General features: G+C 39.6%; 2 protein-coding genes across 3 annotated transcripts; one reads left to right on the forward strand and one right to left on the reverse strand.

The window, feature by feature from the left end:
• The first annotated feature begins 164 nt into the window (after positions 1 to 164).
• On the forward strand, positions 165 to 12,084 carry arih1 (ariadne ubiquitin-conjugating enzyme E2 binding protein homolog 1 (Drosophila)). Its single transcript, XM_084933503.1, has 14 exons — positions 165 to 609; positions 3,838 to 3,905; positions 4,017 to 4,164; positions 5,251 to 5,343; positions 6,186 to 6,241; positions 7,346 to 7,412; positions 7,617 to 7,723; positions 7,817 to 7,859; positions 7,995 to 8,066; positions 8,382 to 8,512; positions 8,857 to 8,914; positions 9,342 to 9,602; positions 9,994 to 10,106; positions 10,190 to 12,084. Exons 1-14 carry the CDS (start codon positions 322 to 324, stop codon positions 10,272 to 10,274), a joined length of 1,590 nt encoding a protein of 529 aa, XP_084789629.1. The 5' UTR covers positions 165 to 321; the 3' UTR covers positions 10,275 to 12,084.
• A 231-nt stretch (positions 12,085 to 12,315) lies between these two features.
• prmt2ip (PRMT2 interacting protein) lies at positions 12,316 to 25,509 on the reverse strand. 2 transcript variants are annotated; one of them, XM_084933502.1, is made up of 3 exons: positions 25,163 to 25,509; positions 18,571 to 21,847; positions 12,316 to 16,283 (listed from the first exon to the last, which is right to left on the reverse strand). In XM_084933502.1, the coding sequence occupies exons 2-3, from the start codon at positions 21,803 to 21,805 to the stop codon at positions 15,187 to 15,189; spliced, it is 4,332 nt and encodes a 1,443-aa protein (XP_084789628.1). In that variant the 5' UTR covers positions 21,806 to 21,847; positions 25,163 to 25,509; the 3' UTR covers positions 12,316 to 15,186. The 2 variants fall into 2 exon arrangements, with proteins under 2 accessions (XP_084789628.1, XP_084789627.1); XM_084933501.1 differs by having other exon boundaries at positions 25,158 to 25,509.
• Between the last annotated feature and the right edge of the window lie 792 nt (positions 25,510 to 26,301).

A 26,301-nucleotide genomic window follows, 5' to 3' on the forward strand; every position in this document is an offset into this window, starting at 1 on the left:
TTTGCATTTGATGTGACTCTTCAATTATAAATGAAAATTTTCCAAATTCGTACTTATTTGAATTAGTTGTTGTTGTTTTTTATAAACACTTAGGTTAAAGCAAAAGTTTGTTATATTAAATGTTTTTTACATCCGTTCTTGCCCTGCTTGTCTGACGTAAGGCAGTCGTCAGTTGGTGACGCTGTGTCTCTTTGTTGGCTTAGCAGCAGCGGCGACGTTTTGTTGTTATTTTCGCCGCAGCTGAAAAACGGGCTCGGATCAACGTTTCATACGCTATAGACCTTTAGGTGTGCTTGTCACTTGCTGATAACCGCGCTAGGAATGGACTCAGACGAGGGTTATAACTATGAATACGACGAAGACGAGGAGGAATGTAGCGAGGACAGCAATGAAGAGGAACCCGACGACGACACCCTGGAGCTCGGGGAGGTGGAGTTGGTCGATCCCGTGGTGGCCGGCGGGGAGCGAGATGAGTGCGGTGAGACTGGCGGAGGGGGCCACGGCCCGGGCGAGGAAGAGGAGGAAGACTACCGTTTCGAAGTTTTGACTGCCGAGCAGATCCTCCAGCATATGGTCGAGTGTATTAGGGAGGTCAACGAGGTCATCCAGGTAGGTATTTTGGTATGACAGCATCAGGAAAGATCGGGGTCCTAGCGTAAAAACAGGCCGTGGATATTAGCTAAACCATTAGCCTTCCAGTAGTATACTTGTTATAGTTGACAGTTTGAGAACAATGATGAGATTTATAGAAAACTAAACTTACATATATATATAAGATAATGGCACTATGGAACTTGGTAGTTAAAATGAAGACATGAAAATTTTTCTTATATATGTGAAGGTAAAAATTTCCATTAGGACTTTTCATCCAGGAAGTAGTCCCATCCCTAAGTTGGCAGCAACGCTTGCTAAGCTAATGTTAGCTCGCTGGCTACCTAGCATCTTACAGCAAAAGCTCTAGACCAGGATGGTGTTAAGTGCCAGCTCCTGCTAGACGACAGATGGTGTGCGTTGAGCAGTTAACTGAAACTTGGTTTTTCAGAAATTCTGCATTTCTAAAGCTAAACCTTGCGTTTAGTGTTATTTTAACGTTGGACCCAAAGGCTTGGCCAGCGATAAGTTAGCAAGTGGGATGCTAGCTTAGTTACGCTTATGTAAAAGAATGGGTTATGATAATTTCATTTTTTACCAATAACATAAAAAGTTAAATTTTGCGATAGCTTTCAATGAAATTTATGAAGAAACGTGGGGAAGCTCTTCGCTTTAAGCTAGCGTTAACCTGGGCCTCCATTTCCTTTCACAGAGCTTCACTTGAGCTCAGAATAAAATGGAAAATGATCTTGATAACTCAGCATCCAGTTTGGTATCTGAGAAAATGCGTTGGAGTTTTATGTTGATTTCTATATAAACAAGCCTAAAACCTAAAATTGGCCAATAATGATACATATTATTTTTCTACCCTACGGCCGCATGGCAGTTTCTTTTCTACAGCAAAAACGAGTAACACGGTGATTTTATCCCCGTTAATATTGTTTATGTTTAATTATAAAATTTTCAGGGTTTTGCAGCACCAACAAATGCCTTTAAAGTTAATCCATACATAGACCTTCTGATATGACGTTTTCGATGTAGAATATGCTTCAAAAAGCCAGGACTTTATTAACATGCATTGGCTTCATAGTGGTCAAGTTTACATCAACTTTAGTCATCGGTACTGATAAGTACTACTAATCTTTTGACCAACCCATTCATATCAACGTGGTTAGATAAATTAGAAGAACATTTTGCAGTGGAACCACAAAGAATAACAGCTAAAGGACGTTTAAATTTAATCAGTGCCCTTCTAAAAGATACCATCATCATTGTTGTATGTTTTGCATATCTGTTTTAGGGTGTGTTAGTGTTAGCTAGGTGTACATAATACAGTCAGAACATACTAAATATGTTGTCAGTCCTTTCCAATGTTATGATTTTTGTTATCTCAAGGTGTATCCTGACTTTATTATTCTGCCAAGGTGAGCACCAAAGTAGAGATATACAAGCAGGGCTGTTTTTCTGGGCAAATGAACAGTCTATTACAGGGTTAGGTGGGATTTGGTACAAACCTGGGCCACTTTCTTTGAAATTGTAAAATGGGCATTGGGCTAGGGAGACAATACACTCATTTTTGTTCACTTCTTTATATTTGACAAGTGAGATGCCACATATGTGCAACATATACATGTGGTCTCCTAAATCTCACAGATATTTTCCAAACAACTAATTATTATGTGTTATATGGGTAGTTTGGGGGTATAGCTTTCCCCATTTTTAAAGAGCAGTTTGTAACTTGGGTTAAACACTAATTTAGTACCTTATAGTAATTTCACATTATCACTAAAGACATAGTCGAAAGTTAAGTATTATTGTGTCTTAGAATACAGAGTTATTCTAATCCCTGAACTATAGTAAATGGAGTATAATAAGAAATATTTGTATTAACAGGTACATGGAGAGAGGTTCCTCATCATCCCTAGTGCTTTCCCTAAACTGTACAGCCTTGGCACTGGACATAGTCCATTTTATGCTACTGTTACACCATCATCCACATTTTCAGATAGTTTGTGAGATACCTGTTACACATTTAGAATACAACAAACAAACTATGTGTATACTACCTGTTTCTGAACCTGACACGCTTTATAATTCCAAAGTATTTTCAGAATGATGGTGTAAGCCAGTGGTTTTCCTGGTTCTGAAAGGCCTTTGTGGGGGAGTGACATGGCCAAAAGCATGACTGGTCCATTTACCGACAAGGGTGTGAGTTAGCATTACTTTATTTGGAAGAAATGTAAAGTGTTTCTGGACAGCTCCTAAAAATGATATAGTTCTTGGGTGGGTAAGAACACATTTAGCAACATAATTCCATCAGATATGGAGGTGATTTTGCTTTGGCTCTGACTAGAGCTTCTTTCTCGTGGGTGAATCCTTGCATCCTTTCTTTACCCAACTTAAACCACTTTCCTATCAATGTGTAGGCTTCAGTAGCCTAGAAATTGTATTTTTATTTTATTTCCCCCCAGGCAAAAGATCTACAAAAACAGTACTTTTATAGGTGTTTATACATCTATGGCTCTCTAACTGCAATTTGGACGGAAAGTCCTTATATTAAGCCACAAATGGGACTGGGTATATATGATCAAGCATGATGATTAAATCCATTTTGTAGGGTATTTATTAGTTTGAGTCATCAGAAATCACAATTGTCACATCAGTGGGACATAAGTGCCACATTTGGCTTCATCCAGTGTAATATGCATACAGACTTCTAAAGACTAAAACTTTTTGTTTATTTAAAAATAAAAACTGTCTCAGTTGTGTCATCTTTAACAGCTACTGTGGTTATAAGAAAGAAATACGTGCCTGAGTGTGCTTCATTGAATAGCTGTAATGCATACAAACTTTTCTAAATATATTGTCTATTATTATGGCCTTAGATTGTGATGATTTAATTTTGTGATAACTTGTAAAGCTGTAGTTGCTTTGTGTTGTATTTAGTGTAATGGGCAGCTGTTTTTATGTCCATTCACTGATGTACATGGGTGAACAGCAAGATCAAATATGAGAACTTGCTTATGTTTTCTAACCCTATTTCTAATGTGCAAAATAGTTTAATGTCCTGCCATAGAATATATTACCTTTACCTTCCTAATTCAATACTTGTCTTTAATCAGGCTTTAAAAGCTGAAAAGAGCTGAAAGCCATTACAACCGTTGGATCCTCTAGCTCATTGAAACTAGTAGAAGTTGCAAGTAAAAATCAAAAATGTTTCTCACAAACTATTTCTTGTTCCTTTAGAATCCTGCAACAATAACACGCATTCTTCTCAGTCACTTCAACTGGGATAAAGAAAAGCTCATGGAAAGGTAAGAAATTCTGAATTACATTCTTGGCCATTTTTAACGTCCCGACAAGTGTCAACCAAAAGGTTCATAGCAGAGCGTATCTAAAAGCTTATTTTATTTCAATCTATTCAGGTATTTTGATGGTAATCTGGACAAGCTTTTCTCTGAGTGTCATGTCATTAACCCGAGTAAGAAGCCCCGAATACGTCCTCCAATCAACACTAGATCATCGGCACAGGACATGCCATGTCAGATCTGCTATCTGAACTTCCCCAACTCTGTGAGTCACATAATGACACTAACATGGAGCTCCACTATCTTAACGTGTTGTCAGGCAATTTAATGCACACTTTAACTTTTGTAATGCAAGTGGAGAAACAACAGGAGAGCATCATCAGAGGCAGGGACATTGTAATCCTGTTTTGTTACAAATGGGGAAACCTGTTTTATTTTTTATATTTTAAAGACTAGTTAAAAGCTTTGCTAAAAGTCATTTAACATAACAAAAGGTGGTTACAACAGCTAAGAAAATAAATTGCTAGGATTTTGGTTTCTTATACATGTTATAAGATCTTTATAAACAGATACAAACTTATCCCCCCCATACAATAGCATTTTTTTTTCAGCCACATTTATTCAGTAATAGCTCCTCCCCATGAACAACCTTGGATTTGGTGACTCTGTCATCAGGCCAGAGTGACATTAAAAATACAAGGGGGAAAAACAAATTACATTTTTACATCTCTGATCAAAGCTATACATAAGGACTCAGTAGCTGTTTTATAAAAACTGTCCTCCAATAACAATATTAATAAAATAATTGTTCTTTGAATATAAAGCTGTTCAATAACATAAATGTCACTTGTCTATTATATTTCTTTTGTTGAATGGATTCTAAAAAAATCACAACAACATATTGTATGCCAAATTTATTTTATACCAGTTATGCCAGGCACTGCTTTATTTAATGCAGTGCACATTGCAGTCTTCTCAAAACAGAGGTGCTTGGTGTTTTAAAAAATTGGAACCTTCTGGGTGGAAAGGGTTTAATGTTAAGGTGAAAATGGATCCGTAAATAAAAGGCACACATCATCATGTTTAGTTCTTCAGTTATGATGATGTGATGTCAGAACTATGGATTACCATAACTGTCTGAATTTAGAATATTATCCTTTGGAGCACACATTTCAGTGTTATTTCAATCAGGTTGTTAAAACAGTGTAAAATCCAGGTGATGTTTTTCTTAGAATGGTTTTCACTGGCCTCTGAAGGCCTTTCCTACCTGGTTACTAATTTTTTGATACCTTGTGTGTTTCATTCCAAATTATAAACTATCAGCTTTTTGTTGGTACTGTTTGTTTAACAGTATTTTACAGGCCTGGAGTGTGGACACAAGTTCTGCATGCAGTGTTGGGGAGATTATCTGACGACCAAAATAATTGAAGAAGGAATGGGACAGGTATCTACTTCAAAATTTTAAGATTTATTTAGAATAGAACTTGTGACTTTTACGCAACAAGTGGCAATGTCCGTTTTCTCTTAATCAACAGTAAGAGGGCACCAAGAGTCCTCAGCAGTTCTCGTCTACCTTCTCGCTTACCAGCCTATGTGCAGATACAGATACTAGTAGCCACTATCCAACCAGTATAATTTACAGATCAACTCATTTGATATTAGGATTGGATATCAGTGTAATCCTAACTCAAAAAGCTGAACTGTGTATCCATGACAGTGGGATAGTGTGTTCAGTTCAACGCTGTTGTTCTCTGTTTGTTACACCATGCGTCAGCACCTCTGCTTGCAAGTATTTCATGTCTGTAACATCAACATTTCTTTCTTTGTATCTTTGCAATAATTTGAATTGTTCGTGTTAGTTTAAGAATTTCAGACGCTCCCATGATGAGTCGTTTGGTCTTCTCGCTCTTTTGCAATTTTTCAGTACTTTGAAAAACTGACGAGTTCTACGTAAGCTATTCTATTCAGTCATTGACACGCATCCATACACTCCTTTTAATTTATACATTTAGCGCATTTAACTTGCAGATAGACTTTCAAAGAATGACACAGTGGCTGTAATTTTGGGGGGTTTCATTGTCTTCACTTGACATTTAGACAGAGTTTGTGTTCTTGTAACTGTCACAGGGCAAGCCTAAAAAAGTTAAATCAGAAAGGGCAGCTGCTCTTCCTCTTCTTTACCACTGTGATCCACCAAAAACAATTGCAGAGGGTGCTATTTGACACCGCCTTTACTATTTCAAAAGGTGGTTCTCTAATTATCTACCTTCTGTGTTTCCTTTACAGACCATTTCTTGCCCTGCTCATAGCTGTGACATTTTGGTTGATGACAACACAGTCATGTGAGTATCTGTGCATATATTTTTTATGTTGTTACATATTGGGCATTGTTCAATGAATAGCATAAGAAGTAAAATATATGGCAGAAGAATTTAAAATAAATAAAAGACGAGAAACAACATTACTGGTCATAGACTGCATATAGAGGTGAAACGTAATCGCCATAACATCATCGAAGTCCCATTGTGAAGCTGAGTGTATTCACCATCATTATCTTAGCTTTTTGAAACCAGATGTCACCAGGGTGGGTTAAGGGGCATTGTATGCTCATGCTGTAGCGGTTTGTTAGTCATATGGGAAAGCGTATCCTGCTTTGTTGCCCTTGTGGACACTAATTAAGACCATAATTGACCAAAAAAAAAAAAAAATTATATTCGATATAATTTGAAATTGTCATTAGAACTCATGAAAAAAAGTATTTACTGTGGTCAGAGCAAGGGAGTGTTTCCCATAGTCCTCTTCATGCAATCAGAGCACTTCCCCTTTTCACAGCTACTGTAGTCTTTTTTTTTTTCATGTAATACATTCTGTTTAATTTTGCAGTTGTAGCCAGAAGCTTGTAAAAGTTATAAATACACACATCCATTTCAGTCATATAGTTAAATCCATATAGACATCCTTTATTGATTCCTTTTTATTTTTACCATATTGGTATGAATAGAAACCATATGTTAAAAGGATTTCTACCTGTTGTTTTGCCTTGTAAAAGAAACCTATCAGTACAAGGCTTTGAAGTTGACCCTTTTTGTGCTTTTCAGTGTTCACGTTCAGTGTAAAGTCCAAAGAAATATACCTGAATAAGCACGGACGCTAATCTCTTGTACCAGCTCTTAAGCTGACAGTAATTGTCTTAACCTACATTCTGATATTACCAGCTACCAAGAGACCTTACTGTATTTTCAGTAATCAGTTTAGGCCATGCATTCAAATAGAGTTTGCATATGAACTTGTACTTTTCTATTTCGGAATGTTGCTTCATAATGAGATAATATTCACATGTCAGCTTACAGTAATACTTAGCGTTACTCAAGAAAATATGCTATGTTTTGATGATCTCACCCATGTTTTGTAATGATGGCTAATAGATTATTTGACTGCTTCCACAGGCGCCTCATAACAGATTCAAAAGTGAAGTTGAAGTACCAGCATTTAATTACAAATAGTTTTGTAGAGGTAAGACATCTTTTTTTTCTTCTTATTGACAGTGTTTCAAGATTGAATATCAAACTTTGATCCGTAATGTGAGCTGCTGGGTTGTCTCTTAATTGCCCCTTGGGGATAAATAAAGTCTTGTGAATCTGAATATGTGTACTACTTTGAAAAGCAAAAATCTTATTTCTGCCCTCTGAGTCAAATTTGTCTCATTACTCATTTTAGTGCAATCGACTGTTAAAGTGGTGCCCTGCACCAGACTGCCATCATGTTGTCAAAGTCCAGTACCCAGATGCCAAGCCAGTGAGGTGCAAGTGTGGACGCCAGTTCTGGTAAGAGAGAATTTTTTATTATTTTAAAACCTTTCTTGTAAATTTATTTGCAGTTTTTGAATAATGTGTTTGATATTGCTCCCTTTGTTTCAGCTTCAACTGTGGAGAAAATTGGCATGATCCTGTGAAGTGTAAGGTGTGCGAAATGGAGATTATTTTCTTACCTTAGAGAAAAATTATGCTTTGGATTCAGCTTCTTCTTAAGAAAAATATTAAGATTAGCATTCGATACATGAATCCATTTCCTTCTTCTATTTTAACGTGTTTGCAGTGGCTGAGAAAATGGATTAAAAAATGTGATGATGACAGTGAAACTTCAAACTGGATTGCAGCAAATACCAAGGTGTGGATTCTGAGTTTTTTTTTTTCTCTCATGTTATGTATTAAGTTTAAATAGGATTACACAATGTTGAAGTCCCTATATTTTGTCACGTATTTGTGTGCTCATAACCTGTCATAAAGTGTGCACACCTTACAGACCTGACAGTTGTTGACAATTAATGTTTACAATCATCAGTGCATATCTATGAATTATAGTTTTACAGGGCCTTGCCCATTGTTGCTTCATTTGTTTCTGCAGCCTTTTTCTCAGTCTATAGCATGAATCATTTCCTTGAATTACTGTTTTTAAATAAAATTAATGTAATTTCATTCACAGGAATGTCCAAAATGCCACGTGACCATTGAGAAAGATGGTGGCTGCAATCATATGGTTTGTCGAAACCAGAACTGCAAAGCTGAGTTCTGCTGGGTCTGTCTGGGTCCATGGGAACCACACGGCTCAGCCTGGTGAGAATCACTAGCTCACATGCTTGTTATGTGGAGTCTTTTGTTTTAGTGTCTGCTGGAAATGTCAGAACAGGGGATGACTTTTTCCACCTTTTTTTTGTTGTTGTTGTTGTTGTTGTTTTTCGCTACACTTAAATGACAGCTCAGGTTTCTTACTTCCTCCATCATCACTTGTTTGGGTTTTTTTTTAATGGCCCTAAAAGATGTAGAGATTAAAATTCTGATTTTCTGTGTTAGAGTACCATATGAATGTGAATTTGACCACCTTAAACACACATAGTATAGCTTATCAGAGAGAAGAACATTACTCTTTTCATCTCAGTTATATATTTTTAATATTTCAGGTACAACTGCAACCGCTACAATGAAGATGATGCCAAGGCAGCCAGAGATGCTCAAGAGGTAATCAGTTATATTAAAGCTTCAAAATTTTTGTACGTTATTCTATTTGCCAGATGCATAAACTCAAGTAACCTCATCTGTTGTACCAAGCATGGTTTATGTTCCAGTTAACGCGTACATCTAAAAATGAATTACAGTTATTCTTGAAGGGGAAAAACCATGATTAAATAAATAACATGACATTTCTATAGTTTACAATAACTGCAACTAAAATATATCTGTATATTGGATATTGTTTTATAAAGAATTGTACAGCAAGCTGATAATTACATGATGATTCAGACCTGACAAACAGTTGAGACATTTCAGTATATGTCTCTGATATTCCAGTGCCCAGCGAGAAAGTAGAGTGACAGTCTATTATAAGTAAAGATGAGCGTGCTCACAATAAAGGAAGTCCATGCTGTGTGCGTATGTGTGTGTGCAGCGCTCCAGGGCAGCCTTGCAGAGGTACCTGTTCTACTGCAACCGCTACATGAACCACATGCAGAGTCTGCGCTTTGAGCACAAGCTCTATGCTCAGGTCAAGCAGAAGATGGAGGAAATGCAGCAGCACAACATGTCCTGGATTGAGGTGCAGTTTCTGAAGAAGGCTGTGGATGTGCTGTGCCAGTGCCGCTCCACACTCATGTTCACTTATGTCTTCGCCTTCTACCTCAAGAAGAACAACCAGTCCATTATTTTTGAGGTAGGGCAGTTTTTGGCTCAGATACACTACTGTGATTGTACCTTTTTTATATGAGATATTTACTATCGTGCTGGAAAATTTTGGTAGCATTATTTGCAGCGGGCATGAATGAGTCCAACATGGCATACGAACGAAACTGGACACCTCACCAACCCCAGATGTAACACCTTTTAGCTTTCGACTTTTGTGGAAGCTGTGTTCGTCTCTCCCCCTCTTTCATTCACACAGTTTTGATCTTCATGGATGAACTAAGTGCTGAAGAGCTGTTTTTTGTTTTTTTGTTTTTTAATTACTTTATTAGAAATTTTCATAGATTAGACATTTGTTCCTTTAACTCTATTGTATAGTGGAACGTTGCTTATCTGATTATAATACAATTATCACTCATTAGAACAACCAGGCAGACCTGGAAAATGCCACCGAGGTGCTGTCAGGCTACCTAGAGAGGGACATCTCCCAGGATTCCTTGCAGGACATCAAGCAAAAAGTACAAGACAAGTACAGGTCAGTGAAGGAAGAACTGTACTGGTGCATGCCATGGCTGACTTTGTGTGTTTTGGAGCTTAAAATTTGTCCTGTGTCTGTAGATACTGTGAGAGCAGGCGAAGAGTGCTGCTACAGCACGTGCATGAAGGCTATGAGAAGGACCTGTGGGAGTACATTGAGGATTGAGAACACGTCCCAATGCAACGGACTCTTGAGTATCTTGACAAACTAGAGCGCTGATGCAATTTAACAGGGCAGCACAGGCCTTCTGCCGCCTCTCCTTTGGCAAACCAACCACTTTTGCATCATTTTTTTTTCTGGATTTGTTTAACAAAATCTTCAAAGTAAATTATATTTAAATAAAGGGTAGAGTAATAAAAAAAAGTGTACTACAGTATTGTTAGCAACAGAGTGGAGGGTTGAACAAGCAGAAGATCCATATTAAACAAATACATCCTTTTGGCTTGTATTGTAATACCTCCCCTGAACTTGTTTTCCTCATGTTTGTTTTTTTTTTTTTTTTTTTTGCTTGTGAATCTTTTACTCTGTTTTGATTTTGACTTTTGTTTTCCCATCAGTGTGAAAATGTTTTCAACACAGCTTTAATTGTCCTGGCCATGTCTGCAATGTCTGCAATATGTGGTAAAGATCCTTGTCTGAGTGGCTGAATGTTGATAGGCTGATTGCAAAGGGGCAAAGACATTTCAGGGGGGGGGAAAAAAGGAAGAAAAAAAAACATAAAAAGAACAAAATAGCGAGTCTGTATTTTTCAATTTGTAAATAGTCCATATGCATGGAAGTTCAAGAGCAAGAGTGGCACGTGTTTGCATAATTTTCAAATATTTATTCTTTACCGTGCTTTTGCCATGTAGGTTGAGTCTGTCTACTCTCCACAGACTGTTGATGTTTGGAGGTCTTTGGCAATAAGATATTCGTCCTGTCATCTGCAGTCCCTTCAGAGCAGTCATAAGTTATACCTAACCAGTAACTCAACATGGAGACTGACAGAATTGGCTTTAGTTTCCAGGTAATCACATAAAGGACTCAGTGAAAGTGCACAGAGGAGCAGGATAAAGTTTTACAGGTCAGAGGTGAGGTAGAACGCACCGGCCCAGTGTCTCTCTATGCTAACCTTTTGTTGTACCCCCCTAGTTGTTTTTAGAGGTGTTTAACATTTAAGAACATTACTAATTATTTGCAAGAGCCAAACTGAGTGACATTCACTCCTTTTTTTTTTTTTTTTTTTTTTTTCCCTCTTTCCTGACGTGGCTTGAGGTAGCCCTCCTTAAAGCTCAGCTTGCACCTTGAGAATTGAAAGAGGGTAATGGAATGTACTGACAGCGCGGCGTTGCACTGCTGCTAATTGGGCTCGATCACTGTCAAACAGGGTCAGGCATCTGCATCACTCTTGCAGGGAATATTGGAATGGAGGTGGTAGTGGCATCATCTCCATTCAGGAGCTCTCTTGCCTTGCAGTGAGACTGAACATTGCTTTAATTGAGCTACACAGATGGACATGTGATCCTTAAGGAGCTGAGGGAGATGGGACAAACTTCTAAAGGTTGTAGGAGTGTTTTGTAAAGCTGTTATGCTTTTTCATTAAAGACTGCATTTTTTGTTGTGTTTTTTTTTTTTTTTTCCGCACGTGTGTTGAGGTTTTGGCATTGAAATGTCAGTTCCCCTCAAGATTTTGCATTGCTCTGTGGTGGTTGCTCTGGTTGTCAAGCTCTCTGCTTGTAAATGCTCGTTCATCTGTTCTCTGAAATATGGCAGTCTTCAGAAAGACTGACTGGAGGGGACGCGATTATACAGGCAGTGATACGAGTCTGAAGATGACACCAAAGTGTCAGCCATCACTGAAACACATCCTTTGCCCCAGTTTCAGATCTTTGGGGAATTCTTTCCCAAATGCTTCTTATGTGTTCAAACGCATTATTTTATCCTAGCAAATTATAAACTGTATTGTTTATTTGAATAAATGTCATGACAAATCTAATTTTTTGGAGTACTGTGTGAGTCATTAGAGTAGGTTTTCTCTCATCTTAATTACCTTAACATCCATGAGTCACTAATTCCCTTTTTTTTTTTTTTTTTTTTTTTTTTTTTTTTAAAGCAGTGTTGTGTTCTGCAGACCTTGCCAGAGTCTCTTCCAAAATGACATGGAATTAATTTGATAACTTTTAAATAATAATTTAAACTTTTTTTAGTTTATTCAGAGTGTTATATAGCAATCAGGTGGTTTTGTTTTGTTTTTATGTCATTTTAATTCTCTCAAATCCCAAACTTATGATGACACAAGGTGAATGGATAAAAGATGGGCTGTTTTCTCCAAGCTGTCTTGCAGTAACACCAGCTGTAGCTTTGCTCATTAGGCTAATGTGCTCTCCAGGGTTTTCATTGTGTCTGCTAGTAGTTCATGAACATCTCAGCTTAACGGATGGAGTAACAGAAGCAGCTACTCACATTAAATTAACATCCAAAAGACTTTTAATAGTTTTATAAATATCTTCAATTTGCACTATCAAAGATGTCTTGGTAGTGTAAAAAATGTTTGGGGGTGGAGTTAGTTGTTTTACATGAAAATATTAAAGTGCAAAATGTTACAAACATTTTTTTTTTGTTTAGGTGTTTTTTTTGGGGGGGGCGATTTTATTTTTGTAGCACCACTCATTTAAGTGTCTGAGGTGTTTTGAAAGTGTGTCATTATGAAGACTTCCACTGTTGTACTGTCACTGATATAAACCAAGTCCATCCCTGGAATTGCATTTTTAAAATAAAGAGCATTTTTGACAGTATAGTGTGAATGTAAGAGTTACGTTTTCAGCCACATGATGGGGACAAAGACACCAGTTCTGACAAACATGATTACTAATTGTGAGTTTCAACGTCGAATGCACGGTGTTAAAATGGAAGGTGTGACACAGAACGCATTATTTTTGACAGCTTATCCATATTTAGCACCAAACAATAACATTTGTCTCAAGGTGCTTTGTACAAGTTAAAGATCCAACAGTAAGACATAGGAACCTTAACAATCAAACACCCCTTTTGAGCAAGCACTTGGAGATTGTGGGAAGGAAAAACTCCCTTTTAACAGGAAGAAACTCTGGGCAAAATCAGGCTTGGGAAAAAGCAGTCATCTGACACAACTGGTTGGGGGTGAGGGGAGGAAGAGAGGACCCAAAATTCATAACTAGTGATTAAATAAAAATGGTGTATAAGGACAGAGTTAAGAAGAAATGCTCAGTGTGTCATGGGAAGCCCCCAGCAACTTTAAGCCTATTGCAGAGTAACTAAGCGTTGAAATTGTTTTTAGCAAAAAGAAGTTTTAAGCCTAATCATAAAAGCAGAGAGGGTGTCTGTCACCTGAATCTGAATTGGGAGCTGATTCGACAGAAGAGGAGTTTGAAAACTTAAGGCTCTGCCTCCCATTCTACTCTGGAATATTTTAGGAACCACAAGTAAACCAGCAGTCTGAGAGCAAAATGCTCTGTTGGCATGATATAGTACTATGAGTTCTTTAAGATAAGATGCTGCTTGACCTTGTATGTGAGGAGGATTTTAAATTCAATTCTGGATTTACCGGGTGAGCCAATGAAGAGAAGCCAATATGGCAGAAATATGCACGCTCTCACTGCAGCATTTTGGATGAACTGAAGGCTTTTCATTGAGTTTTTAGGACAGCCTGATAATAATGAATTATAATAGTCCAGCCTAGAAGTAATAAATACACAAACTAGTTTTTCAGCATCACTCTGGGTGTATGGTTGATTAATAAGCTGATGTGGAAGATTGCTTCCGCTCGTTCTCCTTGGCCTGTTCTTTGAGGATTCTAACAGTATGACTTAAACTAACATAATCATCCTGCTTTAATCAGGTTTCAATTCATTCGTTTAGGAACACATTATAGCTTTACAAGAAGTCTTAACATTGTTTTTTTCCCTTCTCTTGAATATTTAGAGTTGAGAAGTGACAAAACACGATGGTGAGACAAATGTTTTAATTCAGTCTGCAGAAGTAGGAAAATCATACAAAATGAAACCACGATTTGAGGTTCAGTCATAAGTTTCACACTGACTGTATACAGCACACTCAGCTTGTGTTTTTAAAACCTGAGCAGTTTCAACACAAAAACTACAAAGGGTTGAAAAATTAAAGGAGCTTCCTCTACTGGAGGGACTGGACCAAGCTTCTCAAAGTTATTCAGTGTTTTGACTTTAGTGCTTTCACTCATTTGGTATTTTGCTGATGGTGGTTGAGGGAGCATCCAAGAGCGCATCCATAGGTGTCCAGCTGGTTACGTCAACCACAGTATATATTATTTACATCATTCTCATCAGCCACTCAGTGAAACCCTTGTTCCCTGTGTACAGGGGCACTGTCATCTTGAAAGAGACCATTTCCATCTGAACAGAAATGGGTAAAGGTGGCGGCTCAGAGCAACTTTGCATTGATTTGCAGTGTAAATTTGCGTCACTATAAGGGTCAAAGTTTTTCCATTTAATTCATCACCGGTCTTTACATTACTTACAATAAGGCAACCACCATCATCAGGGTCAAGATCAGTTTTCTGCATTAATGCTATATGTGACTGGCACTGCATTACGGTACAGTACGGTGCTTGAAAGTAATGCTCATTCAAACTACGCCAAGCCACTAATTTCCCTCTGCTGCACTGTTTCAAAAGAAAGGTCAGGATGACTTAAAAAAATAAATACTCCACTGATGCTGCAGTTTATAAAAGTAAAGGGGCACAGTGAGGCAGTGATTTCTTTCATGTCATCAAAATTTAATTTATTAAAATAAAGTTACCGCATAAATGATAAGAATGTAAAAAAAAAAAAAAAAAAAAAAAAAAAAAAAAAAAAGAGCTAAACACTGAACATAGCCCATCACTAAAGAAAGCACAACTTTGTGCTTACATAACAGGCAATTTTTAGGTGACTTCATTATTTTATATAAAAGAAGAAGTAGAAAAAAAGAATCCAGTTCACCTTCATTCTCGAGGAACCTTTCGTAAGTGAGTTAAGAAAAAAAAATGCTCAGCTGTCGTTGCACTCACAGAGGTGTCATAGCATTGTGTGTACGTGCCTGGACACTAGTCTTCAATTTTGAGCCAGCCTTTTTTATAGTCTATGAGAAGCTCGAGGTAGTACTTCCACTCAGGCTCGCTGTCATACCTGACCTCAAATATGGTCTTAAGGGGGTTGGGGTGAGCCTCGTGGATGCGCAGCACCTCCCCTCTGTACCACACCTCTGATTTGTCAACTTCCTCGTACAGATGGCGGATCCTCTTTCCCACCAACTCGGGGTAGCAGAACCTCATGGCCCTCTGAGCCCTCTGCACAGCTGAACGCAGGACCCATCGCCTCCTGTGTTCGGCGCTGTGACAGGCAGACAAGTAGGGACAGTATTTGATCTTCAAAAGTGATCTATGTTTTCTTTTAGAAGAGCTGCCAAGGGGTCTTAAAGCATGAGAGAAGCTTCCTGTTCTCTCCCACCTGTGCTTTGCTTTGGGTGTCCTCCTGTGAACGTCAGCCTCACCGATCACACTCTCCCCGTCATCAGTCTGTGAGATGGAAGCATCAGCAGATGTCTCCGACTCTGACACTGCTTGGTATCGAGTTTTTTTTCTCTTTAGACCTTCACTAAGTATCTTCCTCAGTTTAACAATGACTCCTGAACAATTCTTAGAGTTTTCCTTAGATTTGACTGATGGTGAGGACTGACCAACGTGCCACCTGCTGGAAGATCCCTCAGTTTCTGCGTCACTCGGGAATGGGGATAGCTCGTCCAGTGTTAAAGGACACATCCATGAAATATATGGATTCGGCTCTGAAACCATATAATCAGTCCCTTTATTATCACTCTCCCTGGGCTCATGGGCACTGCAGTTTTTCTTTGCAGTTGTGTTGACAGTGCTTTCAGCTACAACCTTGTCCGTATCCCCTCTCTCTTCCTCATCTGACAACCTGTTTTCTAAAAACGTACGCCTCGAACTGCTCTTTACTCTTCTTTTAGTTTTATTCCTGTTCAAATGCAATTGTGTTTCCTCATCCTCTGAACATCTCTGTGGTTGCAACTCTGAGTGCGAGGCTGCGGAGGCAGTGGTGTCAGAAAATACAGGAACCCTCCCGCTGTTAGACGCTTCACAGCTTCCATCTTGTTCCCTGTGATCGGAGTCCATATCTAATCCTGCAACACAGGGAAAATGGCAAAAAGAGAGCTCAAAACAAATGCTGAAATATCGCAGATAAATATAGGATTCTGCTTCCTCACAAAGTGGGAAGATTAGAGGCAAAGGAATTTATGCAGTGATCAGGGAAACAGTTACAAGTGAGCAGCAAGTCAGAAACAGACTTTCAGGATTTCTGACAAGGAAATATAAAATACTTGGTTTCCTAAAGAGCTTATTTCACACCTAAACCTAAGGATTTCGGCTTTTGCACATCATGATCCTCCACCACGAAACACCCTTGCAGCAAAGATGGAAGAAAAGGCTATGGGAATAAACACAAAGGCTGGGAAAAAGTCAGCTGCTGCGAGGGGTGCTATCAGTCACGGATAAAACAGCAGTGAGGCAAGAGGAGGGCAACAGAAATGTTCAGACACTAGAGTCAAGTGCTCCAAAACCATGTGAACCTATGTCAGCAGTGAACAGCAGTTCAATTAGGCCAAGTTCAGTAGGTTCAGGAAGCAAATACAATCGAAGCTGTTGACAGACAAAATAAAAGGCAACTATAATTTTTTTTTTTAAAAAAAGGACGACTCTATTGATATGCTATAATCTTTGTATTTTCAACTAACTACATAAAAACTCAAAATATTTAATTCAAATAAAGTTGATTAACTTAGTTAATGTATGTAACATTTTTTTCCCACCTATAATGAGAGAGCACTGTTATTATTTAGTATGTGCAACATTTCATGAATACTTGAATGTGATGACGATGAAGTCTGAAAGTATACACCAATCAGCCACAGCATTAAAACGACTGAGAAAGGGATTTAAGTTTGTATTAATATTTGGATTTTTTTTTTAACCCAGATATGTTAACCCAGTCTCAACACCTACCCTGCAATCTAGATAACCCAGAATAATCCCAGAAACTGTAAGACACCCCCAGATGGAATGGGTCAGAACTGTTCAGGGAGCACCTGTTCGATATTTGGAACTTGGTTTTAAGGGTGCGTCTGATCAGTTTATATTTGTGACAAGATTGAAGCATTCTCATCAGAAATGCAGAGGGTGGAGAACACAGCCAGGCAGGTGAGGAAGGAAAGATTTTTTTTTTTCATGAGATTTGACTGGTGTTATACTATTGTCCTGTTCTTTGGACATTGCATACTCATATTCTCAGAAACTGCCTAATGCAACTTGTATGCAGTGTAGATGTGGGTTAGTTAGAGATGGTACAACAAAGGATGAAGTCACCATCTTCTGAAAAGACCTCTGACCTAAAAAAAAAAAAAAAAAAGTGCCACACTTAATCCCTCGTGTGTGTAGCGGCCTCTCACTTCCTTCCCCTCATAATGTCATCCACCAGCCTGCCTTACGCTGTTTCAGCTACAGTGCTGTAAGTAGGCAACAAATTCATATGTCCCCAAGCAGCACAGCTTAGCGCCTTTCCCCCTCAACCCACCCACAGTGTAATCATGCAGCTTCTTGTGATTTGTTACTGAAGGTTAGAAGAAAAATTTCCTGCTTTCTAAATCAGGAAAAAAGCAAAAGAGTAGTGAGATTGAGGGACAACAGGAAAAAAAATACCTGGACTCTCTTTTGGACGTCAGATGAGGTTGATTCTGTAAAAAATAAATGGATTTTATATTGAATAATTCTTCTGTTTTGATTGGTTACTTACAAAAAGGGCCAATTAATGCAGAAAATATGCTTTGAAGGAAATATGATGCTTTATAATGATATCTAAAAGGGTCATCAGTTCACATCGTGTACCAAAAGGGATCTCCTAGAATGCTATCAAAGTTATACTAAAGAAACAGGGATTTTCATAAAACCAAGCAAAATGAATCATCATAATTAATAATAAGAAATTACAAATCTTTTTACAACTAGGAACATAGTTTGCACTAATCACTGAGATGATATATTATATTTTATATGAATACTTTATTTATTTTTTTGTTTCTTAGCTAATTCACATAAATAATAGCTTATATGTAGTATTAAATTACTTGTAAAATATTTTTAAAGCCATTGGCCTTATTGACATTTCTTCACACAGTTGTGTCCGGTGCTGTGGGGAAATTAGCACATGGAGGACTCACTGCAACACCTGTATTTTGATAAATCTACCTTAGAAGCCTCACAGCTTCTAACGAACAGTTCCTAATACAATCCTAAATTTTTTTTTTTTTTTTTTTGGGGGGGGGGGGGGGGTTAATGGTTTAAAGGGCTACAGTGTTGTAACTGTAGCGACCATAGTGGTTTGTCTTGGTATGTCTGTGTTGAATGTACACTCACCCAGCTGTTTGCAGACGCAGACATGATACAGAAGGTTGACCGCGTCGGCATAGACGTCGGGCAGGTGTTTGAGGGACATCAGTCTCCTGAGTCTGGAGGAGCAGGCTCGTTTATGAAGCTGGATGAGGATCTTCTCTTCCGAGAGCGTGGTGGGTCGCAGCTCGACTTTGTGCTCCTGCAGGACCTGGTCAATGAAGCTGCCGTGGACCATAGGAAACAGCAGCTCCTTGACCACCAGCATGGGGAGAAACACTGCTCCCGTCCGCATGACGTGCGGAAAAGGACAGCGTTCCTGGATCGAGTACTCTCTTAACCTGTCGAGGACCGTGTCAAGTGCCGATTTCATCTCCTCGTTGAGCCAAGCCTCTCTGGCTTTTACCCCCAGCAGGCAGGAAACTTTCTGGACTTTGGTCACGTGAGACACCGATTCGGTTATTTTCAGTTGGGACAACCACTTTTTAAGGTCCTGCTCTGAAGAAGTCGACACAGATTTGGACACAAGCTTACAGAATGACTGGTGCAGCTCAAAGAAATGCTTGCGGGCGGGCGTTTGGATATCTTGGTTTGGTATGAACTCAGCTGCTGGCTGTGCAGTCGGCTTCTGTGGTGGTGGAACAGGGAAATAATTCTTGCCGTTAGGGATAATAATCTTATAGGTGGAAAGTTTAAGACACTGAGGGGGAATGTTTTTGAAATTTAGTTTGCTCCCAGGCAGTGGAGTCGTGGGTTTGGGGGGAAGGATGAGCTCCTCTTTGTGTTGTGTTGCTTTTGTGTCACCTTCAGAAGTCGAGTTTGTCTGTGCAGTCATCTCAGCAGGTTTGGACTCATCTGAAGTCTTATTTTCAGCTGCTCTAGATGGCTTAGTTTCATGTTCTTCAGGTTCAATTGTCTTTTTTAAGTAAATAGGTCCATCATCAGGTGAAGCAGTCTCTGTGGGCTCTTTTTTGACTTCCATTTTGCTGCTGTGGTTTGGACTAATGCTGTCATCTGTAGAGCTGCTGATATCTGATTTATCTAGGTTTTCTACTTTAATATTTTTGGGTTCAACAGCTTCTGCAGCACTTTTCTCTTTTGGAGTATTAGTACGAGTTTCTTTAAAAACTAGACACACAACAGGCTCCTGTTTAGCTTGATCTTGTTTCTTTTCTTTGTCTGGCTTGGATTTAACGTCATGCTGCTCAGAGGACTGACAGGCTTTCCCTGATGCTCCAGCTCCAGAGATCCCTCCCGAGGTCTGCAGATATCCTTGGTAAGGTGCCAAACTGAAAACAGTGTCAATAACTGGCATAGGGGGAGAGTCATTCTTATTTCCTTCTCGGATAATCTCCGTTTTCAACTTTTGTCTCTTCCTGGTCCATTCCACTTCATATAAATCCTTATCCTCCTCTTTTATTTTGACAGGTGAAGATGAATGGGAAATGCTCCTCTTTAGACACTGTTTATTAACAGCGGTTTCTGGACTGGACACAGAGCTTTTATGTTTGCTTCTTGTTTCGACAGCAGGAGAATCGATACTTTTGTGGACATTTGCACTCTTAGGCATGTCTGTGTGGATCCGATTTGAACTCCGATTGGGTGACTGAGGTCGCCACACGGCTGGGGAAACTGGAACGTTTTTTGGCTGAGTCGGGCAAGGGACTTGAGATTCACAGGAGGAATAGTCCACTGCTCTGTCCACATTCAAGCCAAGTGGTGGAAGGATGGGTGGGTCCATATGCAGGCGGTTGAGAGGGGGGAAGAATCCTTTCATTTCTATAACTGATGGTGAGACACCTGGCTTGCTCACACGTCTGGCAGGGCTGGTTTGAGTCACAGGTAGGAACGGTGAGGAAATGGGTAGGTGGTCAATATGAAGGCCGGGGTGCTTGGGTTTGTCCTTTTGTAAACTGCTGGCGGACACCATGGGGTGATCCATATGTTGGCTGGATGGCGAAACATTTTTGTGGCTAGGATGAAAAGTAGGTGATGCATGTTGCCTTTTTAGGGGGGCTCTGATTTGGCTTGGATTTAAATGAAGTCTTGGAACAGCATAACATGGATAGTTCAAACCCCGCATAAAGGAATGATTTGGCAACATTTCAGTGCTAGACAAAGGCAAAGGAATTTCAGCATGAAGCGACTGAGGCACTATGTAATGCTCCCAAGGGTTTGAGCTTGTGTGTTTATGAATAACAGCAACATCTTCTCTCTGCTTACTGCCACTATCTTTACACTGGGTTCTGTTTTCTACCTCCACATTTGCCTGGGGGTAGTAAAACACTTGGTGCTGCGCTAGTTGGCCATATTTGGACATGGGAGAACGTTCCTGATAAACCTCTGAGGTCATATGCTCATATGTAGGGTGGGAGGGGTAAAGGCTGGGGTAGCCTCTGGGGGAAGTCTGTAAAGGCTGGCTATGCTCACTTAAAGAACCAAACAGTGGACGAGTCGGGGTGCAGGGGTAACTGCTGTAGTGCGGCTCAATCACAGCAGGCAAAGTTCTTCCTCTAACAGGGCTGTATGAGTCCACAGTCAGCCTCTTCAGTGTATCTGTGCTGTGTTCAAACTGTAAGACTCTCTGTTGAAGCACCGTTTCTTGTCCTTTCCTTTCAACAGATGGTTTTTCAGCGTAGTGAGCATCAGTTTGCATCCAGTCACGCTCATATACAGTGTTTGGTATCCTTGGAGAGCTATGTTCCACACTGTAGCGTTGTCCTAACATGCAACCCAGTTCATTACAGCAGGGATTATGTCCGTAAACCGGCCTGGGAATCGCTAAGTAAACAGAGTTTTCAGATGGGAGTGATGAAGTCTCACCTCCAGTTTTTTGTTTTCTAATAGGTAACGACGCTGCAGCTGTAGGACTGCTGATCTCAGGACTTTTCTTGTACCTCATAAAGCCCTGTTTTACCGGGGTGTGACGCGTAGCAGAAGACTGAGTTTTCTCTGAAGAATTGCTGTCGTGTCTGTAAATCAGATGGTTTCCCTCCATGCCAGAGAGGTGACTCATAGTACTCCGGTCGTTCAGCAGAGATGTCTTTGAGTTCCTCCAAGGAGAAGTGAATCCCGCTCCCTCTTTTCCTCTCGGGTCATAAGCAAAGAAGGCCCCATGGCACGGCAGCGTCTGCTTGCCCAGGAAACCAGACATATTTTGCGGTTTTGACAGTCCTGCAGATGCTATCGTCCGGTCAAATAATGGCATCTTGGCTCGTAACACTGCATCAGTGAGAGTTTGCATTGACTGGTTGCTCATCATGTAGTAGCCTTGTTATGATAATTCATCAATATTGCTCCGGACCTGCCAAAAAAACAAAAACAAAGCGCAACAACAATTAGATCGTGGCATTTCTCACTGAAAAACTATCAAAAGTTTGTTTAACACTGGAATCAATCCGACTATGTTGACATCAGATATAGCAGCGAAGTGTGTTACGGAAAAATAAATGCTTAGCAGCAGAATCATGAGATAAGAATTGACTTTAAAAAAAAATTGTGGTTTATCTCACATATCACACTCACGCACATAAATGGTGGAATAAGAGTCCTGCATGTGAAAAATAATTTACTATCTGAGGAATGTGTAGGGATCACGTGGAAGAGAAAATCCCCACCCAGGCCAGATGGCCTCAGACCATCACCACACAGGTCACTGGTGTAAATAAACACGAAGAGTCTTCAGGGTTTATTGTAAAAAGGCTTTACTTAATAATCTTTGGTGTACATTCATCGCTATTTCATCACATCTTCCTACTGCAGCCCTAAACATAGTTTCCATGGCACTCCTTCACATTACAAATAATTGCATAACCACATAAAATCACAGTTTTAAGACAAATAATAACTGGACCAAATTATTTGTAAGTCATTCCTTTTGACCTTGTAAAGTAAAAAAGCACACACGACTAATAAATGGTTCCTACAATGAGTTACAATTTAATTCTTGAACAAGGAGAAATTTCAGGTTTGAGAAAGGTTTTCCACAAACTGCCAAAGAGATAGTTGACACATGATGCGCCAAACCGACTGGCTCTCCCTGTACCACCTCCACTCCAACTGTTACTTATGGTAACATAATATCCAGGTGTGACCGAGAGCAGTCTCAACTTCAAGGCCATCTGTAAAAATGAGAACTACACTGTAGCACAACTGTTGTCATTTCTGTGAGTCACATATGATGTGTTATGGTTTTACCATGGCTTACTTCAAATGTCAATGTGTCACTGTGATCGTATCAAAAAGGCTAGGCTCGCTTTTGTCGAAGTAGGACTTATCGCCTGATCTGGCATGCACTTCTCATCTCGTGTTTACATTCTCAGACAAAACAAGTGGAGTTGTTGCTGTTCTGCATTTTATTACCACAGCCCTCTGGTCATACCGTAGGTACTTCTTTGTTATACTTCTTCAGTGCTGTTTTGCATCTGATTCCTATTTATGGGAATTTGCTGATTAGCTTTTAATGACTAAAAACTCTTTTTGGTAACGCCTGACACTGAAACTAGTCAGCTAACAGTTCCTCCTATCAGCTTTTTTAAATGAAAGTTAAGAGTAACATCCAAACAAGACTTTGGGGCTCAGCAGGTAAATGAACAGTGAAAAATGATCTGCAATGACAGATGTGTAATCCACAAAGTGATAAACACTAGCCACAGTGACCACAGTGCAGTATCAGAATTCCCCCCCCCCCCCCCCCCACACACACCTTTTTTTCCTAAGAAAAAAGTATTTTTGCACATTCTTGATATTTTCACTTCACTCTCTTTTAGTAAGTGTAAAGCTGAGCGTAAGAAGTACAGCACATTTTCGCCAAGGAAGGTTCTGCAAGTGTAAAAATTGGAAAGCGGAACAGAAAGCCCGCCTCCAGTTTGGAAGTAAATGATTGAGAGTTTGGGGGGGGGGGGAGAGAGTGTGTCTGTTTAAATGTGGAATACAAAACCTTCACTTGAGTAAGATGCTAGATGCATCCCATCCCATTTTTAAGATACAGACATATATAACAGATAACAGATACACAGATATACATGTCTGACTATCTATCAACCTCTGCTTAAACTGCTGCCACTCATGACCCAAGTCAAGCTGTGGACCAGCCATCGCAGATATCAGCACTAACAGTCAAAGATCTTCTAAACATGCTTAACATTTCAGCTTTCGAACAGTGTTTGTTTTCAACACGAAAAATGCCGCTTCACTAAAAAAAATAAAATAAATGAAAAAATACATAAATAAACGTACGTATCTCCTAAATCTGGCATTTTTAGAAGGCGCAACGCAACGTGTGGATCGCAACGCAGTCTGGCTTCTTGGAGCAGATGAAAAGAAGATAACGTCGTCACGTGATCTGCCATGCAAGCATGTGCAGGCACGTGCAGGCACCGATGAGTTCATAGAGGAGATAAATTATAAATTATACCAAGGTTTATTTGCACTCGCTTGCCGACTACGCGTGGAAATTTGGCTCAACAGTTAAAGTGTAGAGGTTTAGCAAATACAACATCTGCCAGCACAATCTGTAAATGTAAAAAAAATGATAAGACGTTCTGAGAATAACTGAAACTCTTGGTGAGGTTTAGAGAAGTAAACGACTTTTTTTTTTCTTTAATCCCACACAGTGACCCTCTCCAGTCTAATGACAGCACAGCACTGAGATCTTATCTTCTCATCCTGTTGACACCTTTCACAAAAGTGGTGTGACGGCTTATCTGTATATGGCGAGGAGAAACGCGGTTTATGTGCATGGAGGAAACTGCGCAGAGCTGTTTTCAACGGACTAAAAACCGCACTCTAAAATTTGTGTCTGCCTGTGTGCATGCGCCTTTGTGTGTCCTCCCACTCCCATGATCTGTAGGGCAAGGGTGATGGAGAGCGTAACTTTCGAAAACAAAACGCCCGTGGCTTAAAACCACGCGAGAGAAGAGTGAAAAGGCAAAAGCTTACTTCAGTCCAGTCTAGCAATCATTAATCATTTATCTGATCACCAATTAGTCTCTCGGGTTAGGATATGTTGAAAGATCTCCGCAAGTTCGTGTGACATTAAAAAAAAAAAAATCAATTTCCTCCAATATGTCTTAGACTTAACCAATGAAAACGGCTCACGTCCAAACATTAAAAAACGGAACTTGAACGAGGAGAAAAAAAGTTTCTTCTCAGCTTCTCTTGACATCCTCGTGAGCTGTAGCTTACGATGCACATATATTTTCTTCTCAGCCAAAATGTGAAAGTACGAGACCTGCCGAGAAGAGCAGCCTGCCAAATTTAATAGGACGCAAATAATATGAAAATAAGACGGGCGTAAGAGCTTGACTTTCGCTCACAGAGCGAGTCATTTCCATACAGCCGCGAAAGCCTCGTAAACCACGGCAAAACTAAAACCAAACTAAGTTCCAAACACACACAAACACAAACACACACACACACACACACACACACACACACACACACACACACAGAGGATGCATAAATCGATCTCGACTGTATGAAATAGTTCCACCTTCTTTGACGCACTCTGACAGCTTTACAAAAAGGTTCACCGGTCCTGCTTTTCTGAGTTTACGCACTTCTGCATCACAATCAGTCGTCAGTTACTTTAAACTGCGAACAACTCTCCTTACCTCACCCGTGTAATCAATGATTTCCACAAAGACTCCATGAAACTTCTAAGAAAAGAGTGGGCAAATCTCTCCGCCGCCCGTGGAGTGGGTCAGTCCAGATGCGTCAATCCCACCAAATGAAGCGACAGCACAGCCTACTAAAAAAACTGCTGCGCTGCTGGCCCGAAGTCCACGAGGCTTTTAGAGAAGTTAACAAACTGAAGAAAAGACAAAAGGAAGGAGGATGGTCTTTGATCAATAGGCGGAGTCACACCCTCCCTCTATCCACGGCTTGTTTTCTTCACATGTCATGTTTTCTCGCTTTCAGTGACTTTTTGTCCGGCTGCCAACTGTCTGCTGCTACCGCCGAAATTAATTTAAGAGTCGGGGGTTTTTTGCACCTTTTTACTCCCTGTCAGATAACACACGTTTGTCAGGTTGACTCTTTCTCACCTTCGCGCCTTTGCCCGGTTCCCATGCCTGAGTGTCAGAATCGGACATGTCAGTCTCGGAGCAATAAAGGAAATCACGTGTTTATAATTCCCCGTTCTTTATCTTTATCTTTATCTGCAACAATAAAACTGGTTTAAAGACATCCCACTGATGTCAAAATAAACTGTTTTTCCGATTAGGCTTATTATGGCAGGATGCATGTATTCTCAGAAATTAAAATAAATAAATATATGACTTGACACAAAGAGAATCCAATATATGTAAATAGCTGCATCTAAAAGAAGCGTTTATGGCAGAGGATTGCATGTGTCGATCTCATCCTAAAAAAGTTAATGGTTTACTATAATTGACCAAAGTTAAATTCAGGTCAGCCATTACCCCGGGCAGACTTTTTTTTTAAAAAAATTTCTTGTCATTACTCATGACTGGCATTTCACCTTTCAATCTAATCAAATGTTTTATAATATAATCAATTTCTATTGTATATTGCACACCTAAATTCTTACACTCTCCACTGATTTGACATCTGGATGAGTACATGTCTTGTTGCACTTGCATCATGTCCCTCCTCACCTGTGAGCCAAAGTCTAATTTATGTGTCCCATGGGGGTGCCACAGTTTAGTCTAGACAAGTTGGTTGCTTCCACAAGTCCAAGGGGGGTTTCACAGGTACAAAGATGCTCATCAAGGAGCATCTTTATACCTGATGTGA

The sequence above is a fragment of the Perissodus microlepis genome, chromosome 7 (genome assembly GCF_051167445.1).
Source record: "Perissodus microlepis isolate ML-2025 ecotype Zambia chromosome 7, ASM5116744v1, whole genome shotgun sequence".
NCBI classification, from domain to species: Eukaryota; Metazoa; Chordata; class Actinopteri; order Cichliformes; family Cichlidae; genus Perissodus; species Perissodus microlepis.